Here is a 23,771-nt window from a genome sequence, read left to right as displayed (position 1 = left end):
CTTAATGAGAAACGAACGAAGGAGTGGGTGTCTGGAGACCGGAGCGCTGGTGAGGTGGTTATGCCGGCGACTGATGCCATCTCCTCTGTGGGAGCGGTGTTTGCATTTTGCCTCAATACAGCTCTCCCACATGGCCTGGATGCATTTCCGTGTCCCACGGTGTCCTTTAATTTGGGAATATTATCTGCTGTTGGAAAGGTTAATTACGTTAGAGGAGTGGAACTCCGCTCCCATGTCTCCATGGCTTCATTTATTCTGTCTTTCATGTTTTGATCCCTTCAACGCTTTGATCCCTCATGTCTGCCATCCCTAGATGGAAGGAATAAGGAACACCCTGGCTGGGACGCAAGCGTGTCCCTAAGTGACATAAGCTGAAATTAGGAAAAAAAAAAATTTGTTTTGCAGCCTCAGGAGCCGTAGTAGTCCTGGCAACCCAAATGCCATCTGCACACCCAGCACAACCAAGGGCCTCGCGAGAAATGTCCTGCCGGAGCCGAGGTGGCCACAGAAGTGGACAAATGGCCAGGTGCCGTGCTGGGGAGCTAGCAAGCACCAGAGTAAGACCATCACCGTGTGCTGCAGCCTGCCGTCCCCGGGACCCGCATTGCTCTTAAGGCACCGACAGCATCACTGGTGAAAAATTGCCCTAATTTGCTGCTATCCTAATCAGATGGAGAGGTGAAGCAGCAGCTTCTCCTGGCAGCGGCAGCTGCTTGCAAAGCCTCTTTGTGGGAAACTTTCACGAGATTCAGCGTGCGGGGAGGGCGGGAGGGAGTCCTAAGGCCTTGCAATAGCATCATCTTCCACTTCAGCTGCTACCCAAGCACAGGAGAAGCCCTCTGTGCTGTTTTAATTGGCTGCCACTTGTAATTAGAGTTTATTTGTATTAATTAAGTTAAATTATCTATTTGCAAGTTGCTCGTAGTACTCCATCAACATGTTTAGAACAATACAAGCCTCAGAGAGCCAGCCTCTGGCCCGACGAAGCCGTGAGCTAAAACCAGGCAAAAAATACTGTCCCAATACAGCATGCTCCAAAATGTTGGTTTTGTTTGGTTTTTTTTTTGCTAAGAAACCTATTGGATTTAAATTTAATAATTAATACTTGGCTTAGCTGCCAGAACACTGCCTGACCAGCACAGGTAAACAGGACTGGTGGTGTTATTAAATGTTCTCATAATGATGCATTTATCCTGGGCAGACACAGGAGGAGGTGGGTAGTCCTTGTCCAGGAGAGCTTATAGTAAGAGAGAGCATACCTTCGCTCTCTGAATTTTTAGGAGGTGAGTGGATTTTTTAAGAGAAGATCAATACAAAGGGAAGGGATAAAGGGAGGAGGAGGTGGTCAAAAATCAGCTGAGAAGACAATCAGGAGTTAGGGAGGGCAGACATACAGTGAATCGGAGTGGATGGCGATTTAAGGCTGGGGAGGGAGTGGAAGAGCGCCGGGACAGCCACGCTCCACATTAGCTCAGCTGTGATTAAAGCTGGTCACAGTGGAGACGTGATGCTCACCACAAGTGGCCTTTATCTGCAGTGAGAAGCAGCAATCATTATTCTGCTTCTAAACTCAGTTGTTTATGCCAACTTGCGTTTCCTAGAGAGACCACGATCTGTTGTCTCCGCGTGGAAGGATGTAAAGTACGGAGGCATGTGCCTTGGGTAGGTGAGTGCAGGAAACTTCATGGAGCAGCACATCCTCAGGAGGAAACAGAACGAAAAAATCCCTAAACCGATGCCTAAGACTGGAACTTAAATGATTGTAGTTCTTTAGCTGAAGAAAATTGTATAGCGAGACACAAATAGCTCCACAAGGAGAAAAGGCAGGTACCCAAGTACTGTTTAAGCCAGAGAGAAGAGACATGGCCTAAACCCACAGCTGCAGGCTGAAGCCAGACAAATTGAAATGAGAAAATAGGCATTAATTTTTTAAGAATGAAGCTGATTAGCTGCTGGAACAAATTACTGGGAAAAGTGAAAGTCTTTCCATATGGTACTGTTTTCCTATCAAGATAAGATGCCTTTCTGCAAGATGGGCTTCAGCCAAACATGAGTTTCTGGGTTCAGCAGAGCAAGGATGGGAAGAAATGTAGTGGTCTCTGCTCTGAGAAGCAGTGGAAGGATGCTTTGTGATTTTTTTGCTTTTTTTGAAAGAGGTGACTTTGTGGTTCCCACCTGGCCTTTAGGAAATGAACTAAAATAAGTGCTCTGGGTGTGTATTTCTAAATCCCTCCTGGATAGCTGTGATGGTGCTGCACTGGATTGTCCCCTTCTGAAGAGCACCTGGGCAAGGGCAGCCAGAGGATCGCTCAGACCCAGCCTGTCTGATGGGTTGGTTTGGGTTTTTTTGCCCCGTCCTGCCAGCCAAGCTGGGGTATTGGTCTGTGTGAGACTGGCGGTGCAGACCTGTCGGGTCTCTCAGCATTTGTCACCCCAGGCTGACATGAGGCTGCTGGGTGCCCGGCTGGAGGTAGGCGTCCCCCGGGCAGCATCGGTCTCTTGCCCCGAGCTGACCACGAGCGAGCTCTGCGGTGGCAGTCGGGGCCTTTTTGGTTCTGCCACTGACCTGCAGCGTGACTGGGGCAAATCGTTTCCCTTCTGACTCCTGGTTTCTTTTTCAGCCTTGCTTGGCCTTTCAGTTTGACCCAGGGCTTCTGCAGGGGCTCTCTCCTGGTAAGAGTATACTCTGAATGTCTGTGCAGTTATTTTTTGGAAAGCGAATTGCTTGCTGCAGGTGTGAAATATTCTCCTGTTATTGGAGTTTTGGCTATTCAAAAGTCAGAGTGTTATTTCTGCATCCTTGTAATATTGAGGCAGTTTTGAAGGGACCAGGGTGCCTTTTAATTTCAGTTTGTGCTGCCATCACAAAGCATAAATGCGCATGAGCAACCTTTCTTAAAGTTTGGATATTAGTAGCACTCTAGAGAAAGCAATGGGGATTCAGCCCTTGTCTCTCTGCCGGTCAACCACAAAGCACTGACCCATATTTGGGCAGCACTGCAGAATCACTAGTAGCTACTTTGCTGTTGGCCCTAACAAAATTGCAGCCACAGCTGGACAAGGGGCTGCCTCACCTTTGGGCTGTGCTGTGCACAAGGAGGAGAATTAGGGAATGCACACAAAAAAAATAAGAATCTAGTGTTATGTTGCTGCTTCTGTAAAAATGAGGCGGCTGCAAAATTTGCTAGGAGGAACAGGCACAAAAGCCAAAGGGTGAGATCTGCTAAATATTAATGGTGATGGAAAGGAAGAGGAGAAACAGGACTGACTGGTTTGCGGTGGAGATTGAGAGTTACCATTCTGGGAGTTACTGGGAGGATGTAGCGTGGACCTGTCTGGGGACAGGTTAGCTCCCTTTGCAAGCTGAAGATCTGGTGGTGTGTGTCTGGTAGACAGAGGGTCTGAAGCAGGAGATGAGGAATTACTGAAGCAGGATTTCACCTTGAACAGGGGAGTCTGAGGGACCACGTCCGACCAGCCTATAGGAGCTTTGTGCTTCCTCACTGAAATCAGTTGGTTTGGCTCTCTGCGCACATCAGAGGGCATGAAAGGGAGATGAAATGTTCCTTGTCTCTTCCATTTAGTACCCTAAAAATGCAGTGTATTGTGCTGGTGCTGTGGAAAGGCCACTCCTTTGCCCAGCTGGTGCCCTGGGCGCTACCCGAGCCATCCCCGTTTGCGTGCCAGGACGTGCCCTGGGATGCTGCCTTGCACCCTATCCATCACCCTTCCCTAAAGAGCCCTATGGATGAACCTCGTGGAGGCATGGGTGAACAGCGATATGACTGTGGTACTCGGGTTTTCCCGTGATTCCCTTGAGAAATCCAAGTGAAGCAGCTCGGATCAGCAACAGTGAAGGACAGCTTCCTTCCCGCAGTAGGAGGTGGCAGAAGAGAAGAGAGCAGCAGGCACCTTCTGGTAGGTGATGGAGTGGAGGCATTAGTGTCCCTAAGGCAATGCTCGTGCTCAGTCTGGAAACTCACCGGACCAGTAAAATTGTCGCTCTCTGCTGTGTCCTGGCAGGGTCCAGGCTCTATTGGCAGGCTTGGGGAGGAACAATAATGAAAACAAGTGTTTGGCTGGTGTTACTGTAGTGCCACAGACTTTAAGAAACAATAAAAAGAGCCCAGCCCTTCTTTGATTAGTGTGTGCAATCTGCTGCCACAAGCTGATGCAGGAGGAAAAGATAAGGGAGAGAAAAAGAGAACAGCTATGGAGTGAAGATGAAAGCACTGGGCAGAAGATCTGCAGGGGAATAAAAGGGAGCCATTTATTTGCACATAAGTTGCTAGATTATGCCTCCATGTACATCCTGGGCAGCTTCTAATCCTACAGGTTTATTCAGACTTTTTACTGGTGTTAGAGACTCTTGAGAAGAGTCTTTACACCCACAGATCTAGGCAGTAGCTGGTCCAAATCTGTCTTGTGCCAATCTAAGGAAAATTTATTTTATCCCAAGCTGTGCCCATATACAGGGTCTTCTTCCCTTTTTACCAGTGGTTTCATGTTTGAAGTCTCTCTGTAGGAAATCAGTGTGGATGCTCCGTGATTCATTCCCATGAGGAAGCATGATTTCAGGTCCCCATATGGTCGCAGAGGCAGAAGAGGGGGCAGATATATATTTTTACAGCAAGGAGAATACAACTTCAGTGTACAAATTTGGCCTGGCATAGGGGATCTGGGGAATGTACAGAGTGATTCTCAATTTTTTTATATTTTTTTTTTTTTTAATGATTGCTTCTTCTTGGCTGCTTATTAGGCTTTAGGAACAACGAAGAAGGAGGCTGCTGCCTGAGCAATCCAGCCCAGGCTTTAAACTCAGCCTGGTATCTGGTCTGTGTGTTCCCTGGTGTTCAGCAGAGTCCACTTATTGAGGCCAGCAGAAATAGCATCTCGCTTCCTGGTTTCAGAGGAGGTGTTAAGTAGGACATCGTTAAATTTGGGATTATTAGTAAGAGAAGAAGGGTAGCTATTTCTCTTGAAATGCTTTGGTTTGATAATAGATCTTTGGGCAGAGAACTGCAAAAAGCTGCCCTTTGTAGAGAGCTAGAGAATGAGATGTTTGCAGTAAGGAAACTGTCTCTGATGCAAAGAATTATTGGGCAGAAGTGGATGTTTGGGAGCATTTCAAGTTTCTATACATGCAACCCTGACTGGCACCCACTCCTGCAGCATTTCAGCCCAAGGAATATCTTGCTGATGTCAGCAACCGGTAAAGGGCTGAGTCATGTCCTGCATTGGCATCTTGGTCTACAGGAATTTGGGGATCACTCTGTGACAGCGCAGGTGGAGGGGTTCTTCTTGGTGGCATTTCCGTTTTAAGGTTTATCGGAGTTTTCCCTGAGTCAGAGACATAGAGACATCAAGTTTCACATGGGCAATAATCTGATTGGAGACAGTACCCTCTATAGAAATAAGTACTCCATATAGAAGAACGGAAGTCTGTGAATGAGAGGCAAAGCCCCGCAATGAGTTCTCTGCGTAATTAAAAAGCTGCAATGAGATGAAATATGAGATGGAGAGGAGAGATAGTTGGAGGCGCTGAGAAACAGAAGCGCTTTCAAGTATTTTACTGCAGAGATGACTGGAGAATTTGCCAGGGGCCTGATTTTCTCCTTGCGCTGTCCTTTGCCAGGTGACTCATGCTGTGTGGCCTGGTCACCATCGCTGACCCAGAAACCTCCAAATGCCGATACAGGTGTGAGTGCTAAACCGAGCTTAGGCATAAGGCAGGGGAGAGTCACGGGGCTGCAGAGCTTTAAGCTAGAGCTAATGTCTGTGTCTTGTTGGACTGATGCGTGGCTGGGTTTTTTTTGCCCGTGGATAGACTACAGCCCACTTTGCTCTGGGCTGGGTGATGATCCAGTTGTGCCCAGTGATGCTACGAAGGCAGCTAAAGGCCAAGTGCTGTCATTGGAAACCAGCTGTGAATTAATACCTGGTGTGTGATTAATGTGCTTTTTAAATGCATTCATGTCCTGTCACACTGGCTGTGGCTTTTGTGTCACATTCGGTGTTCTCAGAACATTTATTAGCCTTACAGATCCCTTGATTATTGCTTTCTCTTTTATAATTAAGCCATGAAACTCAGCATGGTGCAGCTTATGCGGTATTAATCCATGCCTGGCATATTCTGCCTGTGCCCTAGCATCAGGCTAAATGCTGGCAGCTGGATGGCTCTCTGCACAGTTGCTATTCTGAAATTTTTTTAATGTGATTACAAAAATCACATTCTGTGTGCATATGGGCAACTCAGGGCTCGCCACTGCCACAAGCAGTAGCGAGAGATGGTCTGAATTCCTTAAAGCAGGATCTGCCCTCAGTAGTGCTGCGAGATGGGGCTTCCTCCTGCCCTAGGCACTGGGTGATGCTCTCCAGGTCGGTGCTATTAGCTCTGCTTCAGTGCTAACACAGCCTCGCGTGCTCTGCACTCCCTGCTTGCCCTTCTTGGGGCAAGAAAGTCCGTGAAAATATGAGTGTCACAAGTGGGTTCTGTTTCACTCCTTTTTGCCCTGACTCTTCTTCGTAGGAGGTTTAATCTGGACCCAAGATTTCCTCCGAGGCTGCAGCTCCACATCAACTTTCTGTTGGCAGCAGCTGCAACGGCTGTTTGAATAGTTTTCCTCCTGGCTGGTTGCTCCTGCCCCCAGTACGGCAGCTTAACAGTTTGTGTGGCCATGTGGTGAACTGAATAGGGAACAAAAATATCATAAACCATGTCTGTTTTACTTTTATTGTCCCTTTCCTGGGAACTGGTTGTAGGGGTGACTGCTGAAGGAACTGGAGCTGAGTGCTACCAGAAGGGATGTCCCTGGAAGGAGCCAGCACTAGTGTCCCAGCCACTGCTGGTCCAGACATAACAGTTTGAATGCAGAATTCATGAAGACTTTGCTGGGCTGGGTGTTGGGCCATTTGCTGTCTCTGTTGGGTAAGTCCAAGAAGCTCTGGAGCTGCCTCCTCCGAGGCTGGAGATGCAGCACAGAGCGGGCAGTAATGGGCTCCGGCCCCTCTGCCCACACGGCTCTGATCTCCACGTCTGCTGAAAGTCCTACCAAACTTCAGATGCGGGGACAAAGTGCTGGGGTGCCAGCTATCAAAGAACAAACGTGTCAGTGTCCCTCATCTACTCTGGACATCAGCCTGGAAGCCGTAGGGGCCAGGACGTGGGATGCCTCCATGCAGAGCCGAGTGGCTGTGCTCTTCATGGACCACAGGTGCCATAACGCAACAGCAGTTCTGCTCTGCAGTGTGCATGTTAGTTATACACGTACACACACTGCTCAGGTTATCAATTATTATTAATCAAACTATTTCTGTGGAGACCTGAATGCTGATCATCTCAAAGCTTCTGTTTCAAAAAAACAGTGCCAAAAGCGATGTGCAGGATGTAAAGCCGTAGTGCAGAAACTCTTTGAGCTCAGACGTTTCCATGGAGATGGATCTTTGATCTCGTAATAAATAACGGGCAGAGAAGATGCTCCCAAACTAGGGAGGAAGGCAAGGCTGATCCCTACGGGGCAGAAGTTCTCAAGAGGAATTAGGGAGACAGGAGGTCTCTCTCTTTTTTTCCCCTCCATGATGCCATGTCTGTAGTAACAGCGAGGTTGAGCTGTCTGCCCGCCAGCGCTGCGGCGTACGCCGAGGACGTGCCTTTCATCCAGCCAGCCAGACGGCGTGCTACACCTTTGAGCTGGCTAATTTAATGCTGCTGAAAAGTCAGACCTTTGTCTGCACAGCAATATTCACCCTGTGCTGCAGGATTTAGAGAGCAGTGACACAGGGGTTTAATACCAGTATGAGACACACTTGTTTGCTTGACTGTGGTGAAGTAATCTGCGGAATAAGAACGGCTAGGAGAAGTGCTGCATTTATATAGAGGGGGAAAAAAATATCACATTTTACTCTGGCATAATGTGCAAAATAGAAGTGTTTAACATGCTGATGTGGAGATAGTGACCAAAGGCAACAGTCAAGTTGGCTTTATCCACGTGGATGAGCTTTGACTGCACTCGCGACTCGTGTGTTGTTTGAGCTGTCGGCAGGATCAGGGCTGTTACTCCTGGCGCTGGAAATCAAGGCTTCTGTGGATGGAGCTGAAAGAGAATTCATTAGGAAGGGGCATAATGAGCTTCAGTAGTCACTGAGAACTGCTGCTTGGAGTAAATGTCATCACACGCGTTCCGGTAGGATGTTTCACGCCAAGATGCACTGCATCAGCAGCTGAAGATGAGCCCTCATGTTTGAGTGCTTGGATATGCCCGTACAGCTCACGCGTTGGCATTGTGGCCGGCGTGCGTGCCGAGCTGTGCATGCCTGTTTGTGCTTTTCTCGCTCCGTTTGGCAGCCGGGTGGTGGCTTTTCCTGGTCACTTCTGATCTGTTCACAGGACATTGACAGATCTGTCCCTTTGTCTCCACTACCAGCATGGCCTCAAACAGTTTTTTTTTCTGCAGGATGTAAGAGTACGTAGGGTGAGCAAGCTATTGTATACAGCCTGTTGCAATTCTCCCCCCCCCCCCCCCCGTTTTTTTAAAAAAAAATTATTTATTTTCCTTGGATGCACTGAGCTGCCAGTTGTGCTAATTAGGGTCTCTTACTTTAGGGGTTTGAAATACTCAACCCTGGCAAAATGGTGCTTAAGTATCTCTTATGGCTTCTCCCCACCCGGTCCCACCACTGATTTCGCTGGAGCAAGTGACCCCTTTGTGCCTTGCTGGATCCCAGACTCCTTAACATCTCAGCCATCACTTTATGTAATTTTAAAGTTCTAGTTCAAATACTTTATTTATAAGGATATATGTTGTTTGCAGCTCTGAAAAAGTTATTATCTTTTCCAAATGTTGCAGAAACCTTCAGTGTTGAACATAGCCCACAGGTTCACTTTAGAGGCTGACAGGTGGGTTTTTTGTTGATTTTTGTTGTTGTTTTTTCAAATGAACCTCACTGAAAATACTGTCACGTAGCTCTCTGTTTTTCAGAAATGGACCATTTAGCCAAGAAAGCCATGTTGTTGTCTTATGCACTAGTTCACTGGGAAGAAAATATGTTGAAAGAGCATGCAATATTAAAGATATTTTGAATCAAACACTTCCACTGGTTTCAGTGGAGGCTTTAGTCTTGTTTTCACGGGGCTCTTCTTGTCAGAACCTGAAGTATAAAATATTCTGACAGGTCCAAGTTAGGGTTACTAGGCGGTAATGAAAACAGCATTTTTATCCTCAATTACATGGACAAGATGGGAATGCTGTGCAGCCACAGCTGTTTGTCTCACGGCTGTGACAAGCCTGTATGGATGCTGTCACTTAGCAACCATTGCCATTTGTGTTTTAACTGCAGCTTTTTTGTTGTTGGCACGTAATGAGAGTTGTAATCACGAGATCAATCCCATCAAAGGTGTTTGTTTTTGAGAGTGATGGGCTCCAGGGCTCACCTGTGTCCCTGCTCAGCCTACATAAGGGCTAAATCAGAAGAATTTCATGTGTGATGGCTAACGCAGCTTAATAAGGGTTTATTTTGGAGCTGGCTTGGCTGGACCAAGTTGTGTTTCAAGATGTACAGCCTGGATTCGCCATCTGCCAGACCTGGCTCTGCAGCTCCTTTGTGCTGGTCACAGCCCAGCCCAGAAGCTGGTTCGAGGCCAAAGCTCTGAGGGTGGTGGTGGTGAGGGACCAGCCGGGGCGAGCCTTGATGTCCCTAACACACGGCAGCGCAAGCTCCCTGCTCTCTTCTACTGACCCTGCCTGAGAGCCCAGGGAATATGGGGTCAATGGAGACTGGAAATACGAGGACCAAGAGATAATGAAATGGGAGAATTGAAGACTTTAAAGTGTATCTATCTCTTAAGGGTAATTTCCATCTATCTTTCACTGAAAAGGGGCAGTCCTACCACGGTTCAAGCCCTAACGCTCTACAGGAGCTGTTTAAGGTTGTGGTTTTACTTTACACCTGATGTGGTCTAATCGAGCAATGCTGTCCTTCAAAGGGCTGGGTGCACCCCTGTCCCAGACAGCATGTTCCTGCCCTTGCACGGGGTCTGACAACTGGGCAACTGTGGAATGAGCTGGGGAGTAACTTGGTTTGGATGGGTTTGGTTTGGACACAGCCATGTGAAAGGCATCTTTGCAGCCCAGTTGTATGTTTATGGTAAATAAACACATTAAGCTGCTGTGTTCTAAGCAGAGACTTGGTATTGCTATTATGGATAGAAATACTGTTTTCTTTAGTTTCCTTTTGCTTTAACTGAAACAGTTATGTAATTGCACCTGTAGTATTGCAGGGCCCTTTGATGTGGACTGCTCATTTCCCCTTCTATCTGGGGATGAGTCCTAAGTGTACCTATGACATGTGTTTGCAGAACCCTGAATGTTTTCATTACAGGTCTACATCACCAGCTTTGTTCCACCTTGTCCAGGCAGACACACTACTTCTTTGAAAGAAAGCCCTTCCATTTTTCTGCATGCTGGCTTGCAAGGTTATAGGCAAGATCTCTCCTGTCTGTGGAGGAGCATGTCTGACGCAGGCTGAGGTCTGGCCGTGTTAAAGTGGTGCTTTATTTCTCAGCAGAGGACAAAACCCACTGCTCTAAAGGGAAATGACACAGACTACAGAGGTGCTGCTACTGATACATTTTTCCATTGTAAATTGCTGAGAACGTCTGCTGTGAAGGTGGTTGATGAGTTTCCTCTCTAACACATGGTGGTTTTCAGAAGCTTTGATAAATATGTATCGAAAGGTAGAGCAAATTTTATTAGAGATGGACAAAAGAAATTGCGAAGATATGGATGAATTGATCAGTAATCACAGATCACATATATCTAAGCTAAAGCAACAGCCTTAGACATTTATGGCCCCTTTTTGACTAAGTTGTGCAATTAGTATAATTAGGCAAAGACTATTCTTTGGCTTTTAAATGGCCAGTGTATTAAAACAGAAAATTAACAGCCATTCTTCTGGCAGCTTTTATAAAGCTGTTGCTAGTGTAGGGCTGAGCCAAAGATGCTTGTTCTCTCCTTCTCTCCTGTGTCTGAGCAGTTCAAGGCTAAATCCTTTCTTCAGAGCTTTGTTGAAATGTGTTGAAAGCAATTCTAGGAATTTCATACCTGTGTACAGATCAGGCATCAGAACTTAGATTGCGCTGTGCAGATGAAGAGAGCTGAAATGAGCTTTGTAATCTTCTTTCACAGTACCAGCCATCAGAGACAAATTTTTCTCATCTGTGACGTTATGCATTGATACCACTTGTATTGCTGGCGCCTGCTAGCCACAGCCCACACTAAAGCAAAGGACAGTCCCGAACCTCGGTGCTTCTTGCATTAGAGGCCCATGTCTGGCCACAGCCTTTGCTGAAATCCGTGTAGCGTGTGTGCGTGCATTGGAAAAACTCTCTCAGTGGTGCCTGCCTCCTGCAGGAACTGTACACAGCTACAGCACTGATGGTGTGAAAGCAGCAGTTTCTATAGAAATCCATCCCAAAAAGGCAGTTTTGAACTTTCTCCTGTGTCCATAATGGAAGGCCAGGCAGCCCACTCCTTTCTCTAAGTCGTTGAAGTCCTCACTGTGTGACAGGAGCGAGCTGGGTGTGTAGAGTTTATGCACTGTTGTCACATTGTGAAGTGGTAAGTAGCAATGGTGCTTGTTGACGTGAATGTTCAGTATGCATGTGGGGGTAACAAGTCTGCTTCTCAGGACTGTCTCCTTGAAAGTTAAACCCTCCCCTTAGGTGCACAACGACCACAGCTTCTTAGCAAGAGATACCCCATGGTGTAAATTCTTAACCCAGCAGAAAGCTGTGTGGCTGGGATAAGGATATTGTGGAGGTGCAGAAAAAGTTTTGGTAGGTAAGTGGGTTGAAAATGAGTTAGCAGTGTAAGTGGGGCAGGACTTGTATGAGTTCTTACGTGTGCAAAGATGGGCATCCTCGAGAGGGTATCCCAGCATGATGGATGATTCACATTAGTAGCTATTCGTGCGTGTTTACAAATTTGGTAGCTAAATTTTCAGCTCACAAATGGCACTGCCATCGTCTTCTGTAGAAAGAATCATGGATTTCTTATTTTGCTTTCATCTCCCTCAACCTCTCTGGTCCCTGCTATTTCTTCCTCACACTGCTCAGATCTTCACGACCCTTCACATTTCTCCCAATTATCAGGTGCAGGATGTCAGTGCAAGCATCTGTGTTAATAAGACTCTCTACTGTACCTAAAGTGGCAGTAAGGCAATGCAGTGAGGTCAGAAGAGAGAGAAGTACAGAATCAGCATTGAGTCACCTAATTGCTGGAGGTAGAGACCGGTTTTTAATGAAAGATGAAAGGAGTCCTTAATTCCCCTTCTAAAGATAAGGAGCCCTCCCAGTTTGCTGTACATTTGGGTTTCAGTGTACAAGCATCCTGTGTATAAACAAGACTTTGGACTGCAATTAGGCAAACGGTATAAACTTAACAATGTCACCATCACCCCAGCCGATTAAAAAGAAAAAAAAGTTCCATTAAAATTTAATAGGTCTGGAGTCAAGAGACCTCAGTAATAAGCAGTGTTTCCGTTCCATAACAAGTCACTTTTTCAATTTGCTGATATTTGAATAATTCCTTGGAGTCTCCTAAACTGCACAACCCTGAAATCACAAGAATTCTAGTGCTGAACAGGAGGAAGACATTTACCCAGCAACCTGCTGTCTCCTTTCCTGGAGCATATAATCCCTTCACCAGACAGGACTGCTAAAACTCCACAAACAATCCACACTTCTTTAAAAGCAAATCCCTTCTCTCTCACTAACCCTTTCAATTTCTGAGAAAAATGCAGTGGCAGGAAAAGACCTGATTTTTAATATCTTTTGTCTTTTGCCAGGTGTAGACAGTGCTCAGGTAGAATTGTGTATCAGAAGCAGAGCTGCCTTCTCCCAATAAAAGCTGCTGGTACAACACCCAAGGGCTCTGTCATACATAAAGCTGTGCACAGAGCTATAGGTAAGTGTGCTGACTTCATTAAAAAGCATAGAGTACACCTTCAACCTCAGCAGCAAGAAACTCAAACTACAACTCACCCTCTTGTACTGCTGCAGGGATAATATTGAAGGAGGAGACTGTAGAAGTTCTTCCACTGTATTAGATGCTATAGCCTGCATTAGCCTAAAACAAGTGTTGTGGTTTTGCCTCTACCTAGGCTGCAGGAGGAAAAAGGATGCTAAGTAACACCACAGTGCTACACTAAAGGTACTCCGTTGTTTTTTCCTAGGTTTCATAAAGCTTCTTAGCACATGGCAAGACATTGGAATAAGTTGCAAACCACAGTCTTCCCTGTGTTTTTAAAAAACTGGGTGATTTTCTTCTCAGAAAACAATGTTGCTGTTCACACATAGCTGCGGTTTTCTAACTGTTTACCAAAGCTAAGGATAGATCTATTTTTATCATAAAAAGCTGCAGGTGTCAGTTTCTCTTACTAGTTAGAAGCTATCCTAGTTCTTTAGGAATGCAGAAAAGGAGCACTTAAAATTCAGCAAAATAGTCTGGTTTCTGGCTTCAGTTAAAAACAAAGTCAGCTTTTTAATATCGCTGCCGTTATCAAACAAGTATGTTATCTACAGAAGAAAGTTTGTAATGTTAAGGATGATCAGCTTTTGACTCCTTAAGTGCCACCTTCTGCTCTAGACCTCAAAATGCAACAGGGAACTCGAGAACTCTTGTTTTTAGAATGGATATAGGGACAAGGTCAAAACAAGTGCCCCTTAAAACCAGTTTTCATCAGTTTTAGCTACTCTGGCTCTAAAAGGTGCATGCAACAACTTGTTTTCAGTCACTGTTTTGTTTTTAAAAAATGTTTCCTTATGTAGGCATGGTCTGGTGCTTTCTTAAAAGACACAGGACTTAAAAAAAGAACAAATGCATTTCTTAATGTGTTTACTTTGAAAAACAAATCACAGTTTATTGGAGACTACACTTTTTAACAAAAAATTCTTCAGTATTAAAGCTAACAAAACCATCCTTTTCTCTGTTCAGTGTAACACTTCTTTTTATCCTCTCTCAAGAAAGACTTCACAACTGGTAGCAAAAAATTCTCCCCCAGAAGAAAACTACTTAAACACTGCTCCCTCAGAGCAAAAGATGTCTTCAGTAACAGTCAGCTTCATTCTCCTCTATGGTCCCCACAGTAGCAAGGATGTCCTGTAAGAGGGACTGAGGGCTTTTCTCCACATGGTCACTACTTCTATTTAGCTCATCATGTAGCTCTTCTAACTCTACTGCACCCAAAGCTAGCATCATGTTCTCTGGATCTTGAAAATCTACCCCATTACTACCATCTGTGGGGAAATTCTGGGCCAGAGAACCCTGCCTTAGTGTCCTTTGTAACCAGGCAATGCCATGTCCTACAGCTGAATCTCCAGTCCCTTGTGAACCCTCCAGAGTACTAACTGGATAGAAATTACTTCTTAAGCCAAGCAGTACATCACAGGCTCTCTGACCTACTGGTTTGTCACAGTCACACAAAGACCGAAACAAAAAGCTGAACAGTTTTGCTCGGCAAAATACCTGCAGTGACTCATTCCAATGGGTGGAACTAGTGACTGAAGATGAGACAGGAGCATAAGGGCACTGAGGAAGGCCAAGTTGGCAAATAGTCTGACTACAGAAAACTTCAATCAGTTCCAAACCACCAAGTCTAACTTCCCAGTCTAAGTCATGCTCCACAGTTTGGATCACTCTAGAGACAAACTGTTCTGTATCTTCCAGCTGACCTGTGCAGCCTTGTCTCAGCCACTTGATGAAGATGCTGATCACAGCCCTCCTAGGAAAGCCCTCTGGGTCTGTTGACAAGATTTCTTGAAGCTTTGCTACAGTGTTCTAAATGAAAAAAAGACAAAGAAAAAGCACAATGAGGTGACAAACACCCAAAGAAACAAGAACAGCGGAAGTAAAAAGTCTAGTCTTTTCACTACTCGTGAAATCTGCCTGCATGAGGCTGCAGATAACTTGTGATGAAAGTTATAAATAGTGCAGCAGTAAATTGATGTGTAGTTCTGCTTGATTCTGCAGTGGGCTACACAAAGTCATCATACCTCTTTATTATACTGATTGCCTACAACAGGTGACTCTGGAGCAAAGTAAGTAATGAAGGCCAAGTGTCCCACAGCAGTCACAGCACTCGCTCGCACGTAGCTTTCTGGATCCTCAAGAAGATTTTCTGTAAGCCTTGGCACCTCCGAAGACAGGAGAGACTGCCTGAACTCATCCTGGTCTGTAAACAAGACAGCAATCCAAAGAAGCAAGGCTTTAGTCTCTCAGAGCATGAAGCTGTTTCCAATGCAAACAGTTCTTTGCGTCATACAAGGATGCCCACTGACTGCAGGGACAGCTGCCAGTGAGCTGAGCCACTGCAGAGACCAGCAGCTGCTCACAAGAGCACAGATACTCTGTGTCAGGCTCCCCATTTTCCAGCAGCTTGGTGACTTTCAGTCAAGCCCTGCTAGACACTGGAACTTGGAAAAATCCATTTACACCGTAAATATTCTAAGGGCAAGAAAAAACTTCTCTGGGCAAGCAGGGACACGTTTTCAGCCTCATCGAACTTATGCCTTTGCTTAAAAGAGGAAAAAACAGTCTTTCTTTCATGTTTTCAAGGCATATGGCAAAGAACAAGAATGCAACTGCAGCACTAATGCAGCTGAATGTGCTGGATACTTCCTTTGTGACCTGGGGACAACAGTAGTTGGCAACATCCCCCACTCTTCCAATATCACAGAGCTACTGTAGAAGAATTAACATTGTCTTAGTGCTACCTACTGTAAAGCCTGAGCTACCAGTAAAGTGGAAAATCAGAAATTAATCCAAATCATGCAAAGTAGATCTAGGCTTTTAGCCTTCTAAATTCCAGCCCCCAGCCTGCTGAGTGAAACCAAACAGACTCCACTACAGAGCAAACTGAAAAAAGGGAAAGTATTATCTGCCATTAAGCATTGTCACCTGCCTTGACATCATCCTCAGTTTAACTCACTGAAAGTGCCATTAAGGAGGGCAGAGCAATCTGAGTTCAACAGAAAAGTAGGATAAGTTTATCAGTCTTTTTGTCAGATTTTAGTCATGATCTAAGAGTAAGAATCTTGACACTTCTTTCTTTTCTTAGTCCTCCAGTTACAGGTCAGAGGATGCTTCACCAGCCTGATTGACTTTCATAACATTAAAAGAAATACTCCTCCACTATGAACTGTTAAATCTCTGCACCTACCTCTCAAGCATTTAATCAGGACAGTGAGGAACTCCAGAGAAGAATCTCTTACTTCCCAGCAAGGACTGCACAAACGCTTCTGCAGCACCAGAAACACATCTGTAAAAGCCCAGTGACAAGCTTGAATGGACATGAAAGGCAACAGACCTTACTGAAGCAATCACTGTACAGCCTCTATATCATTTTATCTGATGCAATCCCTTTTACTGCTGCTGTGTGCTTCTCCCAGAGTTCTTCAAAGCACTATTCGAACAGCTAAACCTAAACTCAACATAGTTGTGAACAAATGAATCCTAAGTGCTTTGAGCAGAAAAGGTAGGCAAGAGCAGATTTCATGTATGCCAGTAGCTGCTGTTTGTCCCAGCTTGAATAGCTTTGTTACCTTCCAAAATCTTCTCAGTTTGTTGCCCCTGACTGTTGGAGCAGGACAGTTCCTGCAAGCGCACCAACCACTTGGATGTAGCTTGAAATGTTTTCTTTAGAACCTGAAGAAATATAAAGCAGATTCACTTTACTAAAGGAGGAGGCATTGTTGCCTTTATGCTAGATAAAATTTGTTTTATAGCCTCAAACTTCCAGAGAAATTCTCAGAGTAAACAAGTACATATGCTTCCTTACTAAGAAGCCACAAATAAATGATGTTCATATAACATTCTAACAAACACTTAGAAAATGTCCATTCGCAGCTTAGTATTATGAAGTTCTAGTACCTCCAGCTTTTGATTTGCAGTTGTCATCAGTCACTTGAACAAAACAAAGCAAGAAAACAAAACCTCTTAATGCAAAGAATTCAATACTTAAGGGCCATGCCAAGTTGAGTATGTTGGTGCTACTCTTAGATGCGATGACTCTTGTCTTTTCAAGAACACTCAATGTATTGGTCAGTTACACACTCACTAGAATTTTAGCTATTTCCTGCAAGCCACCCAGAATCAAGACAAGTCTCCTACATATTCTAATACAAACTGTGCTAAGAAACAACCGTTGTGAGACAATTTCTCAGAACTACATCCCACTGGGGCAAGCTAGTAGACTTGGATCTCTCCTTAGTTCTATACTCACAGTAGGGCTGGTGTTTGGACTCTCCAGGTATGCCAGAAGGAGATCAAATAGACTTCCTATGAGTGTGTCACTACCTGAAACATATTTAAAAAAAAAAATCTAAAGGACCACTACTGAGAGAAGGAGCAGCTGAATCACAATTCAACTGCTAAAATACAGAGAGACACAGGATCGTAAAACCAGTTTGGAGAAGAAAGCAAATACAGTCCTCAGAGTAAAGGAGAAACATCCAGTTTCTGGCAATGACAGTATTACCTGCCCTAGCTCATCAACAGAATGTAAGGTTAGCCAAGACAGTAGGAAGAATTGGAAAAAATTAACAAGCTTCAGAACTGGAAGTGGTAGTCTTCATTCAGAACGATCAGTGAAGGGGAATGAAAAATTCTGCAACTACAGAATAGTCAAGTATTTCCAAAATTAAAGTGCAAAGATTAACTCACCTTTTCGTTCTGAGAGTGCTGCTAGGACATCAAGAGCTGACCTCTGTACTCTGAAGCAATTGATCAAGATTCGGCTTATCGTGCTTCCCAGAGGAGAAGCTGGACTCAGGAAGCCATTACAGAATTGTAATATTGTCATGAGAGAGTGCAGCAAAGATGTATAGGGTAAATCCACTGGCAAACGACTCTAATGGGAGGGGAGAAAGAAAAAAGGGACAAAAGTTTCCAGCAAAAGTCTCAAGCGTGCAGAGAGAGCAGGATTTTTTGGTCAGGAGGCAGCAAAAATTGCAATTTCTAGTGTGTTCTTAAGGTACCACAATGCTAATAACTACAAACAAATTATCTTCCTCTCTCTCAAGAACTATTGCACAGATGGAAGGAGATTCTTCGAACTGTTTGGGAAAGCAGTTCAATTTATGTTTTTTTTGCTGGATCAATAATTGCAGTAGAAGTAAGGTATGTTAACAAAGCTTGTGAAGATGGATTTAAAATTAGGTCCAGTCCCTCTTTACAAGCCTCAGTATTCCTCTGTTTTCCTATTTGGAGTCTACAGTACTAGATTTCTTTAACATATGGAAGCCCTCACTGTCAGCTCCTCTCCACGTTCTGTTAAGCTGTACTGCAAAAGTTTGCAAGCAATCTTAATGCTGTCTTTCAAGGACCCATTTGATCCCCAGGTTATTTTCCTTCTCTGAATGTTACCAGAGACAGCAGCTGCTCCAGATGAGCGAGGGTCTGACACAGGAGATTAGCACAAGATGACCTGGAGGACAGAAGACTTTCAACAGTGATGGGATCACTAACAGACTCATCCAGCAAACCTAGAGGACCAAAAGAGGGAAGAGCTCAGGTTGTTAGTGAACACAAAGGACTGTGATTTTTAAAGTTAATCAAGATATTCAGGTGATGTAGTATGAATATCCCTTCAAATGCAACTGTCAGTAGGATGCTGCATTTTGCCACAAACACTGGTACTGTCCTTGACTAATTCTACTCTTCCTCCTCCAGTTTTGTCTGCACCAGCCACTTAAAAACACTGGCAAGCAGACTAGCCTCTACTCTTCTGTCACAACTGTACCTGCATATTCCAGAGGCTGGGAGGCTGCTCTCAAAATACAGTCCATTGGCTGAAGTAGAACAGTCAGTGCCTGAATCCTCACATCTTGTGGGCTTCAAGGAGGAAACAGCAGTTACCAAAACAAGAACACTTCAATTCCTTCCCAAACATCTGCCCCCAAACGCTGAGCAGAATAATGTTTTTCACGCAGGCTTTTAAACAAGCCAGCAATGACAGAGCAATGAAAGTATTATCACAATTCAAGCCTTCTTCCAGGCTTCCCTGGCTAACTGAAAGCAGAGGGGGAAATGGCTCTGGAATTTAGAAGCAGCCTTATCAAGCCACGCAAATAAAGAGTGGGATTCTGTGTAAGAAGCGGGTTTAGAGAGAGGCATTTCTCGTCAACAAAATGGTGTCCTTGTGCCTGTAAATCAGTATCCATATGTGCTGTATTCATCTGATGATTTCGTGATGCTTTTCAACTACCTAAAGTGGAGTTATGGAGAAGATGCAGGCAGACTTCTGAGAGGTGCACAACAAGACAAGAATCTTAAATTGCAACAGGGTAGATTCTAACTGGATATATAGAAAATTCTTTCCATAGTGAACTGAAAGTGGGTAAGCACTGGAATGTGTTGCCCAGAGAAGCTCTGGAATCCTCATCCTTGGGGATATTTTAAACTTGACTGGTGAAGGCCCTAAGCAACCCTATCTATCTTTGAAGTTAGCCCTGAACTGAGGAAGAGGTTGAATTAGATCACCTCTACAAGTTCCTTCTAACCTAAGTTATTCTACCACTATTGACACAGGTCTCCAGATGCACACTTCTGTAAGAGCAGTGAAAGCTTTTACACTAGGCAGCGTTTTTGTGAAAGCGAAAAATGAACAGAGACTACTGGATTTGACAGGGAGTCAAATCATGTCCATCTTAATCAATCTTGGTAGTATAAAGTTAAAGGAGTTTTCTATTTCTTCCTGAAATTGGGTGGCTGTAGGTAAAATACAAGTGTATACACATAAACACGATATTAGCTCCCTTCATTCCTCTCTCTTTGAAATGGTATTATTCTTATTATCAGTGTCTGAAGTTTGTTAGCTACTGGCATGGTTCTTGCCAACCAGTCTTACATATTAAGGAATGTAGCAAAAAATGCAGTGAGGAAAACCCCCGTTCTTGGAAAGACACCAGAAATTATATTACAGAAACATTTGCAGAGTGCAAAAATTCTGTTGCAGTAAGTCCTACCATTTGTAGAGCCTTAGAATTCCCACTGCCAAAGGACCTGCTTGTACTGGGGTTAAGTGTTCCAGAGCAGAAGTCACTAGTGCCCAAAAACTGCCTTCAGTGTCACGAAACACAGGGGACCTGAGAAGAAAGAAGTGTAAGTAATACATCCTATCAGACAGTGGAAAACAGATATATCTCATCACTGGATCCAAGGTCCCCGATCTTTACCATGCCATGTTAAGCAAAAGATTCGCCAGCATGTGCTGTACTTGAACAGTCTCTTCCGTCAAAAAGGATTCTATCTGCTTTGCTACGCCTAACCAAAGTACTTCAGTCCACGTAGCACGACAACTGCCAAACAAACTAGTTAACAGTTTTAATGACTGCTCGATGTGAGAGGCAGAGCTGGACTGAAGGGAATCTTCTATACGCTTTATAATCATTTGGGCACACGCTGGCCAGTCACAGTCCTTTGTACTGAGAGGTTTAGTCGTTTCAGACTCTACAGAGAGGGTGAGCATGTGCACCAGAAGCTGACTGGCAGCTGAAGCCACAAACAGGCTGGGATCCCCTTGCAGAGTGAAGATCACATCTATGCCCCCTGTGTGAAAACAAAACAAGTCACTGGAGGAAAAACAACAGCCTTCCTATTGTGAGGTGGAGCCTTGTTGCGCTCCAACCATATACTATTCTAATTCAAGTACTACACAGCTTTAAATAGTGTTGGTGGGGTTTTTTATACTTTATTTTGTAGTCTCTATGGTGTTTCAAAGTCAGCCAGTCCTTAACAACAAACAAACAAAAAGCAAACAAAAGAAGAAAGTAAAACTGTTTTCAGATCCTCAGGTGTTTTAATAACTCAGGAACACAAGAGAACTTCAATGTAACATTAGTAATATTAGGAGAGTTGACAGCACACTCACTGTATTTACGGAAGGAGCCTGTACCATCTCCAGACACAAGCAGTACAAAAAACATGAACAGCAGCAAGAGTACTACTTTTCCATCACATGGACAGCAGCGCATGCTGCATGTTAATACCAATCCAGTCTTTTAGGCCGCTCTGTACGTGGGATCTAAAGTTGGTGTTAACAGCAGAATTTACATATCTACATAACAACGAGACTGCAAATGTGTGCAAGTATTAAATGAGCCCCTGGTTAATTTTTCTGCACTAAAATCATACTGAAACATACCTTTCAGTAAGAGTTACAAGTAAGAATAAAGAAAACTTTTAATAAGCTATTTTTATCATGTGTTTCATAAGATGTGCCTCTTTCCCCTCTAAAAAGGGCATCTCCTTCAGTGTTTGGGGATGGGGGTGGAGGAAGTATAACTAATTTAACAAAAACCCCACCATCTTTCAATGACTTCCGCGTTTTTGACAAATGGCTTATTTTTGTCTTAAATAAATGAGAACACCTGTCTCTCTCATTTGAGATCTGAGCAACAGACTGGAATGGAAGAGACACAGAGGATTTGGGGAGTTCCCAGTCCTCGAAGTACTCACCACCACTGCAGAGCAAGTGGAGGGCAGGCTGGTGATGCATCATGTTGTGCACACCCTGCACCCAGCCACTTCGCACAGATGCATCTTCCCACACTGCGCTGTTCGGAGGCCCATCCCTGCCAAAGAGCCTGGCCAACAGCTTCTCCTGCTGAGGCCAGAGGAGAACACACAGAGTAAACGGTAAGCAAAGGGGCTCAAGGGGAGCGGAGAGGTTGCTCTGTCATCCAAGTCACGAGTATCAATACTGTAGTGAAACCTTCTCTTGCTAGAAGCATCACTAAAATAGAAAAATTTTCAGAATCCCATGCTTAAACTCAACACGTGTCCCTTTGATGAAGTAAGCAACAGAGGTGTTCAAGACCAAAATTGCTTGGTTTTAAGATGCTAGGGACAACTTATGTATATATCAGTTCCATTAGACTGCTTTATGCAGTTGTATGCATAAAGGGCATCTTTATGCCCATAAGAGGGCTCTTCCCTCAAAGCCTTTTGGATTTTGAGTTTGGTACTATAAATGCATTCTATTGTAGAAAGCAGGGCTTTAGAATGGTCCCTCATTTTTTCAGGGAATCAGAGATTTCCTGACAACCTACTATGGAGGAAAAACTACATCTGTTAGTGCAGTTTAAATCTACAGGATCTGTCCAGGGATACAACATTCTGCAATGACGGCTGTGAAATAGTGTTATCCCATATCCCATTTTGAGCTGAAAATGAGAAGCACTACGTATTAGCTTTCATAGTACTACTGAGGCAAGACAGAAGTAAGAAGTCATGCTTTACATGAGAACTGAAAAGAAATGGTATGACTGTAGGTCTTCATTACCATATCACTGTTTGCCGAGTCGTTTGACGCATGCCAGAAATTTTATAAGCAGAACACATAAATTTTCAGGCGCCCTCCGTATAGAAGGAGGAAACAGACATGCAGCAGCAGTTACCTGGGTAGCCGACTCACCTGCAAGTGTTGGAAGCGGTTTTCAGAAGCGGCAAGTATCCCAGCTAACCGCAGAGTAAAGGAGAGGATGCTGGGACTGGGCTCTGGCAGTGCCAGCACGGAGGTGATGAACTCTGTCAGACAGGGGTTATCCTGCACCAGCTGCACGGTAGAATCTAGTGACCGGGTGTTGCCCGAGAAAAGGCCAGAAAACAGAGGGTCACTGCCAGGACCTCCATCCCCTCTCACAACTCTAAGGCGCTTGCCTGAGCTGAGCGTAACCCCTCGCAACTGTTAGGGATGGATTTGTGTTCACCTGAAGCCCAGGCACAGGCCTCGAGTACTGAACAGCGTTTTCAGGTGTCGCCGAGGGATCAGCAGCCCCGAGGGAGGCTTCCCCCGGGGTTTCGGCCTGCAGGCCTCCCTCCCCCTCGGACAAGACCCTGCCGGTCACCGGCGGCCGGGGCTTTGGGAGAGGGGAGGTGGGGTGTGGACCCTGCAAGCGGCGGGCACTCACCGAACAGCGTCAGCTCCTGGAACCAGTCGAGCAGCTTCTCCAGGCAGGTGTCGTCGGAGCCGGGTTGCCGCGGGTCGGCCAGGGCGGCGCAGACGCGGGGCAGCAGGACAGCGCACTCGCGGGTCATGGCGAAGCGGCGGCGGGCCCGGGCGAGGAACCACGGTTTCTGGAAGGACATGGCCATGGCCGCGGCCACGGGGGTGCGTGTGTGTGTGGGGGGTGGACGGGACGGGACACACGACACGGGCCCCGGGGGGACCCCCGCGCGTCCGCCCCGTAACCAGCAGAAACGGCCGTTACCGGCCGCGGCCGCAAAGCGAGTGTCGCAAACGTGGGGGCGTGGCCGAGGGGATAGGTCAGGGGGCGTGGCCCCGGCGAGCTCAGTTGGAGGGCGGGCGGGCGGCGTGACGGGAGGGTGCTGTGCCCGTGGGTGCTGCTGCGGGGGCGGGGGGGGGGGGGGGGGGTGTACGGCCGGGTGCCCCGCCGTCCCTCTAAAGGCAGTGCCCGAGAGGGAAGGGGCTGCTCTGTGGGCCGTGCTTCGCCTGTGGTTGTCCCTGGGCAGGATGGCGGAGCGGAGCCGGCTGTCGTGAGGGCTTCTCCACAGCCCGCCGGGGTTTCCTGCCTTTCGGGGCCGCTTGGTGGCACTCGAGCTCCGCAGCAAGGACGAGGCCCGCCCGGCTGTGCCCGCAGGCGACGCCGGAGCCGCTGCTAAGCGCCGGCGCGGCCCTACCCACCCCCACTTCCGCCTCCCCGCTGTCACTCTGCGCAGGCGTCGTCGTGCCCGCCCCGCCCCTCCGCTGCGCGG

The 23,771-nt window shown here is 45.9% G+C and overlaps 1 protein-coding gene across 1 annotated transcript; it reads right to left on the bottom strand.

The window, feature by feature from the left end:
- Nucleotides 1-13,900: 13,900 nt before the first annotated feature.
- BRAT1 (BRCA1 associated ATM activator 1) lies at nt 13,901-23,271 on the bottom strand. Its single transcript, XM_049791276.1, has 13 exons — nt 22,967-23,271; nt 22,471-22,625; nt 21,513-21,660; nt 20,231-20,603; nt 20,021-20,140; nt 18,796-18,887; nt 18,420-18,538; nt 17,718-17,904; nt 17,278-17,351; nt 16,598-16,700; nt 16,216-16,314; nt 15,050-15,228; nt 13,901-14,834 (listed from the first exon to the last, which is right to left on the bottom strand). Exons 1-13 carry the CDS (start codon nt 23,148-23,150, stop codon nt 14,103-14,105), a joined length of 2,565 nt encoding a protein of 854 aa, XP_049647233.1. The 5' UTR covers nt 23,151-23,271; the 3' UTR covers nt 13,901-14,102.
- Between the last annotated feature and the right edge of the window lie 500 nt (nt 23,272-23,771).

This window comes from Accipiter gentilis, chromosome 33 (genome assembly GCF_929443795.1).
Source record: "Accipiter gentilis chromosome 33, bAccGen1.1, whole genome shotgun sequence".
In the NCBI taxonomy this organism is placed as follows: domain Eukaryota; kingdom Metazoa; phylum Chordata; class Aves; order Accipitriformes; family Accipitridae; genus Astur; species Astur gentilis.
This window is presented reverse-complemented; position numbering and strand designations above follow the sequence as displayed.